We start from the raw sequence: 16,384 nt of genomic DNA on the forward strand, positions 1-16,384 counted from the left end.
TTCCCCCCAGAAGGTTTTGACAGGCTTGCCTTGAATAAAAAGAACACCTTCCCCTGAAAGTTCTAGTTTCTTCTTCTTAGGCCATTGCATATTTGGAATAGTGGAAGTCAAAAGGTGTTTGATGGGCCCCATATACTAAATTAGCACACCTAATGACTGGCAGTGCGTCCGGCGCAGGCTCAAACCAGAACCTTGAATCAAGCTGAAAGGAGCTCATGCTGACGTCATACTTTATCTACTGACCTTTCACCCAGCGTCAGGCTCCATCTACTGACCTTTTACCCAGCGTCGGGCTTTATCCACTGACCTTTCACCCAGCGTCAGGCTTTATCCACTGGCCTTCTACCCAACCGAAATATGAAATGGTGCTAGGGCCTAAACTTCCCATCAGGGGATAGCTACTCTGCGAACGAGTGGCTCAAGAGAGCAAACAGGGATGAGTGCCTGATGCTTGCTTAACACACCAGGGACCACCGATAGGATGAAATAATATTGCTCATGAAAAACGATTCAAACACAAAGGCATTGGCTCTGCGAACCCAGAATCTGGATTTGCAATGCATCAAAAGTGATTTGCCAAGCGCTTTGAAACACATTGTGTATAGGCGCTATATAAATAAACTCTCATTTCATAACATATCATCCACAGTTAGCATCACAGAATGCCAGGCGCACTTTGCAAACTCTAGTGAGTCACAAGATTGGAAGGAAACGCTACAGTGGGTTGAATGGTTTCTGACTGCTAGGAACTGGGGGCCACCATTTGCAAAGTGGAAGGGACCTGTGAAGAGGCGCTGCCACTTGTAGGGCAGGTGTGAGCACCTTCTTGGAGCAGGCGGCGATCTCCGGAGCCAGCTGCCTCCACTACAGAAGGTGGGTTTTTACAAGGCAACACGTTTTTGTATGCATTCTGACTACTGTCCCTTTGAGAAACAACAGTTGCAATACAGGCTGCTTTGAGAAAGGAAAGCGGGGCTGGGAGCCTGCGGTGCCCTGGAAAGCCCGTCCCTGCATTCGCTAGTGTGTGACCTCAGGAGCGCATCGTAAAGCAGCCAGGCTGATATTAAGGAGTTGCCCTTCGTGTGGCTCATTGTGCTCAGCGTCTCTCTTTGCCCTGGGTCTGATATGTCAATCACCGCAGTGCTGTGTGAACAAAGCTCAGCAGCGCCTCCCAGGCAGGTGATGCACCTGGCCCCAGGATGGGCAGCAGCTTCAGTAAACATCACATCACTGCACTCTATGATCGCTGCATCAGCCCCACCGTGTGATGGGGCCACACAGAGATGCCAGAAATAAAATACTGCACAGGTCCCCACAATAGAACATTTCTCGGGTTCAATACATGCATATGCTAGGACCAGGCTAAACAAGGGTTGCTTTAAAGGATGGCAGTAGAATGGGAAGGGAATTGTCCCACCTCCACCTTAATACATCCAATGTGAAGCAGGAGAACTGTGGTCAGGTGATCAAGCACACCCAGGAGCCCATTCGTAATGTGGTTCTCGGGTATCCGATTTGGACTCTTAAGGAGGAGGAAGGCATCTATCTTTGTGTGCAAAAGAGGATAATACCCAAGTGAACCCCTCTTTAGTTGGCAGAGTCCCAGAAGCATTTGGCAAGGGTGTATCCTGGCCACTTGCTTGGCACTGTGCAGCATAACCGAGGGAGCTCAAGTAGTTGGAAGAAAAAGAGTTGGCATGTGGGATGTCGGTGCTGGCCACTGATATTGCGAGCATCCATGTGTAAGTCCTAGGAGCGCAGAGATTCAGAAGCTTGCGCAGCGGTGCATATCTAGAACATGTCTGTGTAGCCTTGTCCCTACGGGAGGAGACCTGCACCTAGACTCGCTCTTTCTCTTTCGAGGCTCTAATCCGGCTAGCCAGCACGGCTGGAAACTCGAAGACCGATACACTAAAGAAGGCCTCAAGTCTGTCGCATAAGCGCAAGCAAAAATCAAAAGGTGGAGCTAGAAAAATGCAGATCTGAGGAACATGATAGCCACACTCGGTGATGGGTGCACAAAACATCACCCATGTGTGGGGGTGGGGGTGGGGGCAAAAGTACCGACCAATGTTCAAAAAGCCAGGGAGGCTCAAGGATGAGTAAGAGATGGATGGATAAACTCCCAATTTGGTAAGTTTACCAGCGCAGCCATCATGTCCCCACCTGTAATGGAGTGCAACATTGTGAAGAATAAAGCTTCAGAAGAAGGGTATACGTTTGTAGGGTCATTTGCCATGTTTCCAAATATTGCCAAATGAATTGAAGTCCTGCTATATTTATTGTATGTCTAAGTCAATCTATAGGACAGTGTGGCTTCAGTCAGTCTCGATATGATTGCCATTTATTGGTTTGTTTCTGATAACTTTCCAGCAATGACAGTCACACTCATCTGGAATGTTCAAATAATGTGAGCTGGCATCTTCTGATTAAAAAATTAACTTTAAAACAAATATTAGGAATAAACATATCAACATCTGTTCTCTCCTCCATGGCTTTTAGTTTATGCCTATCATATATTCCATATTTCACTTGGTAATGGAATTTATTTTTAGCACCTGGGTGTGCCTATAAACTTCGGGGGTGGTTCATTAACAAGTGGTACGGCCCACTACTCCAAGCATTATTGTCTATACAAGGGTTTACTGCTCCAAAACACGAGGGGTGGGATCACAAAATCTCAGTCATAGTTTCTTCCCCTAAAGGGTATCATAAAAAAGCAATTTACTTAGAGTTTTCAAACATCCTAATGAAGCCATGATGGCGATACAGCTGAAAATCCAACACGGCAGCAAGACACGAGCACCTCAATATAGCTAACCCAATTCCTGCATTACGCGATATCTTCCGGGTCACAAGGCAACCGAGTGGGAATGAGGGTCTCCTTTGCGACAGGACATACATGCTTTTCTACTAACATAAAAGGGGGCTGCTGTAACGGGCCACCACGTAGTAATTTATAGCCATGAGCTTTTACAATTGCCAACATACATCCTAATAACCCCCTTCATTTTCACTGTCATTTTGTGTCATAGGTATTCATTGTGGGTAGCCTAAAAACATGGCTGAATTTGACAGGTTCATGGGCTGACAATAGGCCCAGACTTGCAAACCAAGCTGTTACAAATGGACTTCAAAGAACAGCTCATCAGCCACCCCTTACTGGCTTCAACATTCCTCACTGCAGCAGACCTGTGTCTTCTAGGGAATATTCTAATAACATATAGTCCTTTCAAATCCCTTTCTCCTTTTCCCAAGGAGGGACGCCATCGCCATGTTCAGGTAATGAGGCTATTGTGACTCGCAAAAGATAGGAGAGGAGCTTGACCTGTCACATAATCCATGTCTCCGCTTTGTTAATAGTGACATTGGAATGCATAATATATACATTCATGTTTCACAAGAAAGACAACGTGAAACATAACAAAAATGCTTGACAATTAAGAAGAACGATCATCATGTGTGGTATCACTTACTGTCAACCTGCAGGACACAACATTGAACACATGCACATCTGGGGGACAGTTTTGGTCCCTGACACATTTCGAATGTAATAACAAAACAAGACAGGTTTTGAGTGTAGTCTAAGTAAAAACTAAAAATCTACAATCTTAATAATGAACTACTGTGCCAGTGGTTAATATTTCCAATGCATTCAAGATGTCTAAATGCAATGGTGTCCTTGGGTTCTTCCTGTTGACAGCGCCACAACTGAATTTCAAATCTTGCGTTCTTTCTGCTCAATCCCCTAAGGTTTGGAATTCTCTTCCGGCCACGATTCATAGCATTTCTAACTTCTTAGCATTTTAGGGAAGCAGTTAAAACATTAGATTTTTCTGATCCATGCTTATGGGATCTTTTGACTTCTGATCCATTCAGCTCTTGGGTCCCACTGTGACTAGAGGCAATTTGGTTTGCTCTTCTTTTCACTGTGTGCAGTTTAATGTAAACCCTGAACTAAATCAAATATAAGCATGAGCTGACGGGCAATAGGCCTCATCAAAGGTTGGGCGGTATCCTGGCGCAAATCGCACCGGGATAGTGCCCAACGCTATTCGGGCCGCATCCCGAGTTGCAGTGGGGAGCCTAAATCCGCATTCCCATTTGGTCCATTGTACCTAATGGGGGTTGCTTTGCGCTATTAGCGCTGGCACAATTAGCGCTGCACTAATAATGCTGAAAATGGGTGGTAGGGGAGGTTTTTACCTCCAGCAAAAACTGGAGGTAAAACTCACACTTTACCCCCAATTACAGATTGGGCGAAGTAGTAAATGTGGCAATAGTAGCATTACCAGTGCATTTTACTGCTTATCCCAACTCATGATGAGGCCCAAATTGTCCTCTGTGCTCAGTCCTTAGTAGTGGCAATGCTGCTAGTGCTTACAGGAACTGCTATCCCACTGTATAGCAATCTAAATTTGGTAAAGCTTCTGCTACCCCTGTGGTTTTTGCTCTGCACCTAGCCTGTAGTATTAAGCCTGTGCATAGGGTATTGGATACATCAATATAAATTTAGTTTTGCCATTTGTGCTTGTTGCTGATTAAAGATCCACCGTAATCACCTAAATGTTAGCTAACCATTGGCACGAGAATCCGATGTCCGGACAAGGAGAATGAGCAGCGGGAGGTAAATGAGTTAGAGAGGCAATCATAGCGTCCTATGTTTTAATCCATCTAACAATTAGATCACTGGGAAGCTAATTGGCTGAGTATATTAAGCACATTTCTGGATTGCATATACCTTTTCAGACACTGAAAAATTAAAATTGAAATTAAAGAGGGAGTCCAATAGAGACGACATACTGAAATAGAGGGAAGATGGAGTATGAAGATTGTTCTATGGCAAGGAATATGTGCACACGTACAGAAATCCAAGAACATCCCTTCAAAAAATAGAAAAATACAATTATAATCAGTTGAACATGAGAGTAAAAAGTCCACAGGACATATGTTGTCTCCATGGTTATCTAGCCATTATCCAGTCTTGGATGTCAGATGCCTACCTCAAGCTAAACCCATCCAAGAGCAAATTCATCTTCAACGGTCACTCCGCTAAACAACAAATTGCACAACAGAGTCTCTTGGATATGCACCTAGAAGGATTTGATCCAACAACACCTGATCAGGGAATAATCCCAATGGATGTACAGACTGACGCACAGACTGCACACATTACTGCACTACTGTTCAAAGATGCCCGCCCACACGCTGGCTATTCACAGCCTGTACAGCGCTCCACTGCTCTCGAGCGAGGTCTGCACTTTAAACAATACAATAAATGATACATGAAGCAGGGAGGTAACTTGCTTAATTTCCCTATATAAAGGTACCATTTGTTGACAATTTACAGGATAACCATCAATAGCTGAAGTAATCAACTGTAGGCAATATATTTCCAAGTGTATACAGAATGCCAAAGATGCTTCACCACCAATAATCTAGAACATATGACACTTTAACAACTGGAATCAGAGGCAGAAGCAATATCTATAGAACACGGAATGAAGAATGACATCAGGATACTGATTGTAGGCATCTTAGAATAAATGTAAGCGTGTCTACACACGCGCACACACACAGACACACACACACACACACACACACACACACACACACACACACACACACACACACACACACACACACACACACACACACACACACACACACACACACACACGTTTAATCATAATTGAGTATCCAATACATTTATCAAAAACTATGTCTACTCACTATCCAAACTTGATCAATGCAATTAAATGTGTGATGCTCATAAGATTGGGATTCCAGAGAGAAGTCAATGTACTGGTTGAGAATTGCTTACTACACTAAGTTTGTTGATTGTCGCTGGAACAATCCTTTCATATCAATAGTGTATTATAATGCACAAGCACATTTTGTATATCAATTAAAAATGCCAATTTTTCGTTTCCTTTTTCCTTTCATTTATTTTGATCTATTTCGCCAATTAATATATAAAGTTTCCACGCACTTAATTTCTATTTGTTTAAGCTAATGTGGATCTTTTGTTGTTTGTAACACAATTATAAAGAGTACACAGTTTCTGTGACGAAGAGTTGGTAAAACACGAAACATGTGTAGGCGGATATAACAAACAGGCTGACACAAAACATAAAGGAATGAAATGCAATTTATCTGTATTTTGGCACAAGCCAAAAACGTATTTTTCCTTGTTTGGAAATAACTTTTAATCAGTAAGGAGTACAGTTGGCAAATACTAAATGTACTTAAATGTATCCAATACCCTTTGCAGCAGCTTAGTACAATAGGAAAAGCACAGAGCAAAGCCACGGTGGAGCACAAGGTTTTACCCCCATCAAATATGACATTGTGATTTGAACTGCTATAGTGTAGACGGTCTGTGTAAGAAATGGAGATTAGTGTGGATGTGTATATTGATAATGATTAAAGCAGCAGCCTCATATATATCCAGACTACACAAAATATAGTATTACTGGTATCCATGTGTGACCGAGATACACCCTCTTCAATTCACACCTCCTGTGCAATTATTCACCCAAGCTCAGAGGGATGCAGGATGACCTTCACTGTACAATCCAGCATTTATTTACTAAATGCAGAACGTCAACTACAAGACGTTATTAAACAAATCAAACGCCCTTGCTGTGTAAATAACCTTAAAGTGTACATTTATAGCTACAGAAAACCAGAGGCACTCATTTGCCCATGCCATGTTTTGGCCGAGTAGGGTAGGCTTACCAAGCCCTTAATTCCTGGGTGATAGATTTATACCAGTCCCGGTGGGTAATCTTAGAACTCGTTAGTATCCAATGGTGAAGTGTCTTAGTGAAATAAAACATTTTAAATGTGAAACTCTTAGTATCCTAGCCTGCCTACCTGCCTCAAATTCGTGACAGTACTTCAGATATGTGAGTGTGATTCGCCATTGCTCTTCTCAACCCTTTGAAAGCTATAAACCATTTCGAGCAAACCCATGCAAGTGTGGCCCAGGGCTCCTTTGACTGCCTCATCCTTCGCCAATTGAGAGCTGTGGATTACCTCTCTGTACACACACGTTGTGATATTGTCCTATGGACTACTGAAGTCCAATTGCCATCATATGGATAAGGGTGCCTCTCCTAGGCATTGTAATACAGGACCAGTGCTATAACCTGGACTTCTCTAGAGACCGCGCTGGACCTAATGTCCATCATAACGGGAAGGGCCAAAGTCCTGTGAATGCAGCTCCAGCTGTCGTTAAAGGTTACCCAACCCCGGTTTCGTTGTCAGATTTCCTGAAATAGCTGATATTCACATAGTCAAATGTTCCATACGTTTGATTGCATCCTCATTGCGACTTCCTTCCAGCTGGGTCCACACACCTTGCAAACAGTGTGAGGCTCTTTCAAATCAGCTTTGAGTTTTGATAATGTTCACATTATTGTTTGAAACAAATACATCAAAAATCAGCTGGGCTTCTCCTTTCTTATTTCTCAGGTAGTGCTTACTCAAGTCACAGTGTTCACCTTACAGCCCCATTCTAGTTACAGAAAAGAATTCCATTGCTTTGGGACGTTTTTGTGTTAATAACAACCAATAAGGAACATTTAAATTGCCATGCACAATAGGTTAATGGAAGAGACACCGGCAATTCCTTGTCTCAAAAGAATAAGATGCCACACCGCCGTGCACGCAAAGCCCTGCCTACCCTCTGCGGAACGCTGTTTGCCTTGACGGGCGAGTTGCATGATCTTCGAGACATCACCGGGCTACGGGGAGGTTTGCCAACCACAACAATGTCACCTTTAAACCCAGTCTAGAAAAACCACAGTACACTGTCAAGTTATTACTCACTGCATGCTAAGACGTACAGACACACCTTTCAATCATGCACCCCAAAAAACACGTCCAGCCATTTAAAAACACACACTTTGGTCAACGTGCAAACTGTGCCCTCGAGACTCTAGCCAGGGGAAGTTTCGGTAGATGGAAATCCATACAGGTGTCTGTGTATCTGTGTGTATGTGCATGCAGGCGGGTGCGTACCAGATGGGCATCACCTGCAGCCCTCAATCTAATGGCCGTAACCTTGGATTGAACCACATGTTTCCTCTTCCTTTCTTTTTTTACTTCATCCCAAATGTCCCACACAACTGACAAAAATCGCCACCATCCTGGCACACTATTTTAAATATGGAGATGTGCATATAATTCAACAGGGCATAGGCTTTAGCGGTACCCAAACTTTATTATGAAAAAGGTATCCTGGAAACTATTGTTTGGCTTGGTTTCGATCTGGGTCTTAAGTTACAATATTGATGACTTTTGCTGCGCACCCTCAGCCCTGACAGTCCTCCTATCACGGCTGCACATTCATGTTCGGGATTAATTCTTTTTTACGTATTGCCATTTATGAATATATATTTCCTTTGACAATCAACAATTCTGAGGCATCTTGATATCTGTATTAAGTTGTTTTTAAACAAAACAGACCCTAACAAGGTAACATCTTGGAATATCTTAGATCACCAAAGTGGACTTATGCTTCTGAACAGTGGCCGTTGACTTTAGAGGAGGGGTAACCATATCACGCTACTTAATTATTGGAGTGGAAGCCCAATATTTACTCTGGGCCACCGACTTGTTTTGCAAATGTATGAGATAGTCTTTCACGGACAAGGATGTGGGGTACGTAAGCTGATAAACAACCCTAACAATTCAGTGAACAGTGGCACGCTCAACCACAAGGAACCCGGTCAGTCAAGGCTTGAAGTGTGTGGAAGGCACCTTTGGCCTGAATTAATGTACTCTCTCTGTGCCAACATCTTTAATTCGGAAAAGTCCTGAGGTTGGTCCCTTCACATAGGTCAGGTGGGAGTCGATCTCATACCAGATTTCTCTTTTGTAAACACCACCACAGGCCCTAATCCCTGAAATATTTGGGTGTTAGTGAGAGTCCTTGTTTAGGGTGGAGAAGAGCTTTGAAACTCAGCATACCCATCCCTGACTGGCCCCCAAGAACACTCTAACTTTGCAGTGACATGCTTGAGGCCATGGGACTGCTCTATCCACTGGCTGCCAAGAGACTGACGGAACTGAGAAGCCGTGCTTGGCAACTCTGTTCCACCTAACCTTCTTGTGGAAAGGGTGCAAAGAGTTGTCACCACAAGTTGAGAGACGTCTGAGAAAGGATTGAGAAAAGCTCGTAGCAGAGCTTCAATAGGCCCTTAGTTGTTCCCTCAAGGAACACTTCTAGAAAGACAGAGGGGCACAAAGTTGACCAACCACGGCTGTTGGAACCAGAACAAATCATATTTGTGACTTTGGCATTCGGTGCTGGCCAGAAGGAAGCTAGCACCATGCTCTATCAGTAGTCATTCTTAGGTGCTTATGACCATGCCCAGGAGAAGCACAACCACAGGAATCCATGGAACATCCAAGTACTAATCTTAACCTTTGCAAAAAAATTGAGCATTGATCCAGAACAGCAGGGACTCCCCACAACCCGCCCCCCTCCACACACACCAGCAACTAAACAGTCACTGTTCTCAAGTTAGAAAGGTTTGGACAGTACTCCACACGAGATTTGGAGAGAAGGTTACTTTTCCCAGGAGGATCAACCTATGCTGGAGGCCGGCTCGGTCTTCTCAGACCTGGGTCGACCTGGAGCCTTCATTGTTGGGAACATTCCGAACACCTGCTCATGACCAATAACAAGATTGGGACCTGAGAATAGATCTCTAGTCTAAGACCCACAACATTAGTCCTGAACATTAAAACCTGCTTTGATATTTAGGGAGGTATTATTGATTCTTTTAGCTGTTATTATTTTTCTGTAGCATCTAGTTTATAAGCTTATACCATTTTTGGAAACCCCTTTTTTTGATCTTTTCTTTGTTCAACTTTTTAATATTTTGCTTACTGTTGTACTTGTTCTCTGCATCTTGTAACACCACGTGCAGAGTTAAGCAATGGGCCGGACCATGCTCTGGAAAGGAAAGCCCTCAGTACCTTATGGCACCTTTGCCTTCACTCTGTACGTACCTGAGCCTGGTTTTTTGTGGATACGCATCCAGAATGCATTAGGCCTCTATTTCATTTTCCACTCATTCCAGACCAGTGACTTCATCACACAATTACTCAGTGCAGGAAGAACACACTCACTACCTCCAATCAAGATAAAGCACTTTCAGCTCCACTCCTGCAAGGGCAGGCAAAGCCCTTGAATGCACAGGTTAAAGAGTCTACTGTTGCCCAAAAAAAGACTGGCCCAATGAATGCAGAAGTATAAGATACGGCTACTACACTGTGCACCCGGGGAAGTGGGTGAATTTTATGCTTTTCTGCTCTGAAATAAGTGTTGGAAAGAAGTCGGGCAAGACGAGCCTAAAAGAGATGCCAAGTGTAGCGCGGGGAAAGGGGCTTCTCCCGGCACTACATATCTGTGGGGTGAAACTCTGGAGCAAGCTTTAAGCAACGTTCTCTGGAGCAAGCTTTAACCAAAGATCTCTGGAGCAAGCTTTAACCAACGTTCTCTGGAGCAAGCTTTAAGCAACGTTCTCTGGAGCAAGCTTTAAGCAACGTTCTCTGGAGCAAGCTTTAAGCAACGTTCTCTGGAGCAAACTTTAAGCAACGTTTTTTTAATGTATTGTCAATTCACACATCATTACAAGTTCATAAATGCACTGACGGCAAATGCCCATTTTTATTTGGAAAGGGTTTGTAATGTAATGTGTAACGATCAGCAGAACACTGCTGAAGACCATGCACATTAAGGGGCCTGCAGGGATGACACATTGCACGCCCCCAGGCTAGGCGCTCAGAAAACACTTAGGTCATGCAATAAGTGAGTTACATCACCCCATAGCCTGATCCCACAGGATACGGCCCAGCACTTCATCATCAACACTGAAGCTCAGGCAGATGTGTTGTCAGTTCGGTGGCGTGTCTTTGGCAAACTATGTTGAGTCTGTTCTTAATTTGCTTTCCAGCTGTGCAATTTAGCTTCTAATACATTTTCTCAAAATGAGGCTCTTTCAAATAGTATCAGTGTCATACATAACGTTCTATTCTAAATCATTCCTAATATCAATTTTTATTCACCATCCATTTCACATTTCTGTTCTTTCTTCTCATTTGAGGCTTAATATCTTGTCTGCACGTTGTATTGTGTTATAGATGTCTTGTTGAAGTAGATCACGCATTGCTCTTTTTCCCTCATTCGAAAACTCTTTGATCTTGCTCTTCGTTTCCCATGTTCACTTGTGTATCTTTTACGCCTCCTAGTTCTTCTTACGGGCAGTATTTATTTTTGTTTTCATCTTTGCGTTAATGTCCGGTTTTAGCCACTGCGGCAGCCTATTGTGTGAGTTGCCTGCAAGCAAATAGAGTCATGCTGGATAGGGCCATTGAGGGCCTGAAACATGGATTCTTTTCACTTTGCACTGCCAACAAAGATCCTGATTCAGATAGCGGAGCAAAGTGTATTTTTGCAGTGCAAAGCGACTATGTACCAGTGCAAAGTTGCTAAAATTCCATGAATCAGGCCCCAAATGTTTATAGAATTAGTTTATTACGTGTTCCCTCATTCTCTCCCACATGTTGTTTTATGGCACAGGTCTGCAAACTATGGCTTTCCAGATGTTTACGGCTACAATTCCCATAAGCCTTAGCCATTATAGTAAATAGTGAGAGATTGTGGGTGTTGTAGTCCAAGAGATCTGGAGAGCCACAGGATGTGCCTTCACCTGTTCTGGGGTTAAGATTCACAGCGCAACCAGTTCTACCAACATTTGAAATCTTTTTTAAGTTACAAAGCACCTACAATTTCTCATCTGACCCACAGTCTCATGACTTTGGGCCCACCAGGGAGTGTCTCGTTTGTAGACGTAGAATTAACATCACCCTGGCCACATTTTAGCCCAATATAAACATTGGGGAACCTGGACGCTATATTGGCTATTGTCGCCAGTGGAAGAACACAAAGGGGAACACTCAAAGCGAGCACGAAAAAAAAGCACACTCTCTGGGTCTGAAGAAATGCTGACCTACCTCCATGGGAATGTGGGGAGGAGGTGGGAGAAGAGTGATACAATGATTCAGATCTGCTGGCGAGCCAAGACCTACTCCCAAGAGATGTTCGGTGGCCTCCATCCAAGCGATTATGCTCATTAGGAAACTTAAGTTAAAGGGCTATGTGGCCTAGTATTCCGCACTTTACAGCCCCTGAGCCAACAAAGGTTTGTGCTTAAAGCCTTCAGCATTGACAGATCTGGCACAAAAGGGAAAGGTGGGATTCCTCAACAATATGGCACTGTGCAGCAAGTTAGCACAAAAGAGACGCAACAACCACAGGCCAGATCCTAGTCTCTTGCCCTGTTCTTGAGGCATTCATCGTGTTTCCAGATGCTGCGGCTGTCAGAATCATTGTCTTCCATTGCTCAGAAAAGACTAGTAACGTATCCAAATACCTCTGTGAGCTATCCCCGAGTTATCTATCTCAAAAGATCTATTGGTACCAACCCACACCAGAGTACACTCGGCTAACAAGATTAATCACAGCTTCTAGTCAGTAGGGATCAGCAAGAATGCACGTGAACAGAGCCACATTATGGAGAGAGAACTCATCTCTGAGAAAAACGATGGTAAAAAAGATGACTTTTCACCTAATAAGCAAGCCAAGCAGAGACCCTGTTCCCATTGTAAGATCGGATGACCCCTCCAGAGCCAGGAGCTGGCATTTCGCATACACGTGATACTTTTCCCTTTCTCTAAAACAGAGGTCAGCCACATGTGGTTCTCTGGACTACGACTTCCATGATCCCTGACTTTTGGACTATGCTGGTTAGGGCTAGTGGGAGTTGGAGTGCTAAAGGTTGCAGAGTGTCAGCCTAGAACCATGCCAATGGTCATTGTGAGACCAACTTGCTGAGTAACTTTTCAAGCTATTTCTTTTTTTAGGTTTGTAATTAAGTATATCGCGTACCTGGTAGAGGTGTTTTCAGACATTTGTCAGAGACTTATTTGACAACTGTAGGAGCAAGCGTCTTGTCCTAAAGTGCAACACTGCGGAATGACCTATTCAGTGTTTCAGCGCAAAAATAAAATGGAGGCACTGGAAGCAAGAGAGCAGCCATTTTCTTTTCTCTCGGGGTGGCTGAAGAACAGGGTTGCCATTTTACTCTTGTGGTGTGGAACCTCAGATTGTGTGAGCTGAACTAGAGGTTAGATGGGAAGGCCAGAAGACTTTGAGAAGGTGGATAGAGTGTTACGTGAACGTAAAGAGAATAAATGCAACGCTATGAATCAATTTTCCGACCATCTGACTAAATCTACTAAAGTGCTAGAGAACAACAGATAAAAGTCGACCAGGGGTGGTGAGCGAAAACAAGTGAATGAGCTACTGTAACATTTTACATTTCATTAGTTGAAAAGAAAAATGTGTTCCACAGTGTTCACAAATGTGAGCGATTGTGTTGAATGTCACCCTCCGTGGGCAGTGTTGTCCATGGTACTGACCCTTAACCAAACTATTTATCGTGGACGGACTTTGCTATCATACCCGCATGCCAACGAAGAATCCATTCAGCCCAGCAATTTCCTCCACGCCTGCTTTATGAAGAACAGAGTTTTCTTCCTTTTTGAACCACTTATGAGTTTCACAGCTAGGGGATTTCTCAAATTAGACTTTTACAAACCAGGGCCTCGGCATCCAATGCGGATTTAGTTTCCTGTTTATGGATATAGTTTTGAATTTTTTTAAGATTTTCATGGGTTCCATCACCAATGCATTTAACTATCCCCTGCAACCATGTAATGTATTCCTGCAGCCGTGAATGCATGCAACTATCCCCTGCAACCATATAATGTATGCCTGTAATCACCAATGCATTTAACTATCCCTTGCAACCGTATAATGTATGCCTGTAATCACCAATGCATTTAACTATCCCTTGCAACCGTATAATGTATGCCTATAGCCGTGAATGCATGTAACTATCCCCTGCAACCGTATAATGTATGCCCGTAGCCGTGAATGCATGCAAATATCCCTTGCAACCGTATATAATGTATGCCTGTAATCACCAATGCATTTACCTATCCCATGCAACCGTATAATGTATGCCTGTAATCACCAATGCATTTAACTATCCCCTGCAACCGTATAATGTATGCCTGTAGCCGCGAATGCATGTAACTATCCCCTGCAACCATATAATGTATGCCTGTAATCACCAATGCATTTAACTATCCCCTGCAACCGTATAATGTATGCCTGTAGCCGTGAAGGCATGTAACTATCCCCTGCAAACGTATAATGTATGCCTGTAATCACCAATGCATTTAACTATCCCCTGCAACCGTATAATGTATGCCTGTAGCCGTGAAGGCATGTAACTATCCCCTGCAACCATATAATGTATGCCTGTAATCACCAATGCATTTAACTATCCCCTGCAACCGTATAATGTATGCCTGTAGCCGTGAAGGCATGTAACTATCCCCTGCAACCATATAATGTATGCCTGTAATCACCAATGCATTTAACTATCCCTTGCAACCGTATAATGTATGCCTATAGCCGTGAATGCATGTAACTATCCCCTGCAACCGTATAATGTATGCCCGTAGCCGTGAATGCATGCAAATATCCCTTGCAACCGTATATAATGTATGCCTGTAATCACCAATGCATTTACCTATCCCATGCAACCGTATAATGTATGCCTGTAATCACCAATGCATTTAACTATCCCCTGCAACCGTATAATGTATGCCTGTAGCTGCGAATGCATGTAACTATCCCCTGCAACCATATAATGTATGCCTGTAATCACCAATGCATTTAACTATCCCCTGCAACCGTATAATGTATGCCTGTAGCCGTGAAGGCATGTAACTATCCCCTGCAAACGTATAATGTATGCCTGTAATCACCAATGCATGTAACTATCCCATGCAACCGTATAACGTATGCCTGTAACCGCGACTGCATTTAACTATCCCCTTCAACCGTATAATGTATGCCTGTAACCTCCAATGCATGTAATTATACCCCTGCAACGGTATAATGTATGCCTGCAACCTCTAATGCATGTTACTATCCCCATGCAACCGTATAATGTATGCCTGTAGCCGCAAATGCATGTAACTATCCCCTGCAACCATATAATGTATGCCTGTAATCACCAATGCATTTAACTATCCCCTGCAACCGTATAATGTATGCCTGTAGCCGTGAATGCATGTAACTATCCCCTGCAACCGTATAATGTATGCTTGTAATCACCAATGCATGCAACTATCCCATGCAACCGTATAACGTATGCCTGTAACCGCGACTGCATTTAACTATCCCCTGCAACTGTATAATGTATGCCTGTAACCACGAATGCAGGTAACTATCCCCTGCAACCATATAATGTATGCTGCAATCACCAATCCATTTAACTATCCCCTGCAACCGTATAATGTATGCTGCAATCACCAATCCATTTAACTATCCCCTGCAACCGTATAATGTATGCCTGTAGCCGTGAAGCATGTAACTATACCCTGCAACTATATAATGTATGCCTGTAACCACCAATGCATGTTACTATCCCCCTGCAACAGTATAATGTATGCCTGCAACCGCTAATGCATGTTACTATCCCCCTGCAACCGTATAATGTATGCCTGTAGCCATGAATGCCTGCAACTATCCCTTGCAACCATATCATGTATGCCTGCAACCGCTAATGCATGTTACTATCCCCCTGCAACCGTATAATGTATTCCTGTAACCTCCAATGCATGTAATTATACCCCTGCAACGGTATAATGTATGCCTGCAACCTCTAATGCATGTTACCATCCCCATGCAACCGTATAATGTATGCCTGTAGCCACAAATACATGTAACTATCCCCTGCAACCATATAATGTATGCTGTAATCACCAATGCATTTAACTATCCCCTGCAACCGTATAATGTACGTCTGTAATCACCAATGCATTCAACTATCCCATGCAACCGTATAACGTATGCCTGTAACCGCGACTGCATTTAACTATCCCCTGCAACCGTATAATGTATGCCTGTAACCGCGAATGCAGGTAACTATCCCCTGCAACCATATAATGTATGCTGCAATCACCAATCCATTTAACTATCCCCTGCAACCGTATAATGTATGCCTGTAACTTCAAATGCAGGTAACTATCCCCTGCAACCATATAATGTATGCCTGTAGCCGCGAATGCATGTAACTATACCCTGCAACCATATAATGTGTGTCTGTAACCACCAATGCATGTTACTATCCCCCTGCAACCGTATAATGTATGCCTGTAGTCGTGAATGCCTGTAACTATCCCTTGCACCCATATAATGTATGCCTGCAACCGCTAAGGCATGCTA

The 16,384-nt window shown here is 43.5% G+C and overlaps 1 protein-coding gene across 19 annotated transcripts in view; it reads right to left on the reverse strand.

Moving 5' to 3' along the window:
* The window catches only part of SORBS2 (sorbin and SH3 domain containing 2), a 923,152-nt gene that overhangs the window by 55,940 nt on the left and 850,828 nt on the right, over positions 1 to 16,384 (reverse strand). For 7 of the 19 annotated variants that reach the window (XM_069631529.1, XM_069631528.1, XM_069631527.1 and 4 more), the window contains one exon: positions 7,691 to 7,798. The exons of the other annotated variants lie outside the window; for them this stretch is intronic. In XM_069631529.1, the coding sequence (XP_069487630.1) occupies positions 7,691 to 7,798 (108 nt within the window). The remainder of the gene's footprint in view (positions 1 to 7,690; positions 7,799 to 16,384) is intronic. 19 annotated transcript variants of the gene reach the window in all.

The sequence above is a fragment of the Ambystoma mexicanum genome, chromosome 6q (assembly GCF_040938575.1).
Source record: "Ambystoma mexicanum isolate Mex_15411 chromosome 6q, UKY_AmexF1_1, whole genome shotgun sequence".
Classification (NCBI taxonomy): domain Eukaryota; kingdom Metazoa; phylum Chordata; class Amphibia; order Caudata; family Ambystomatidae; genus Ambystoma; species Ambystoma mexicanum.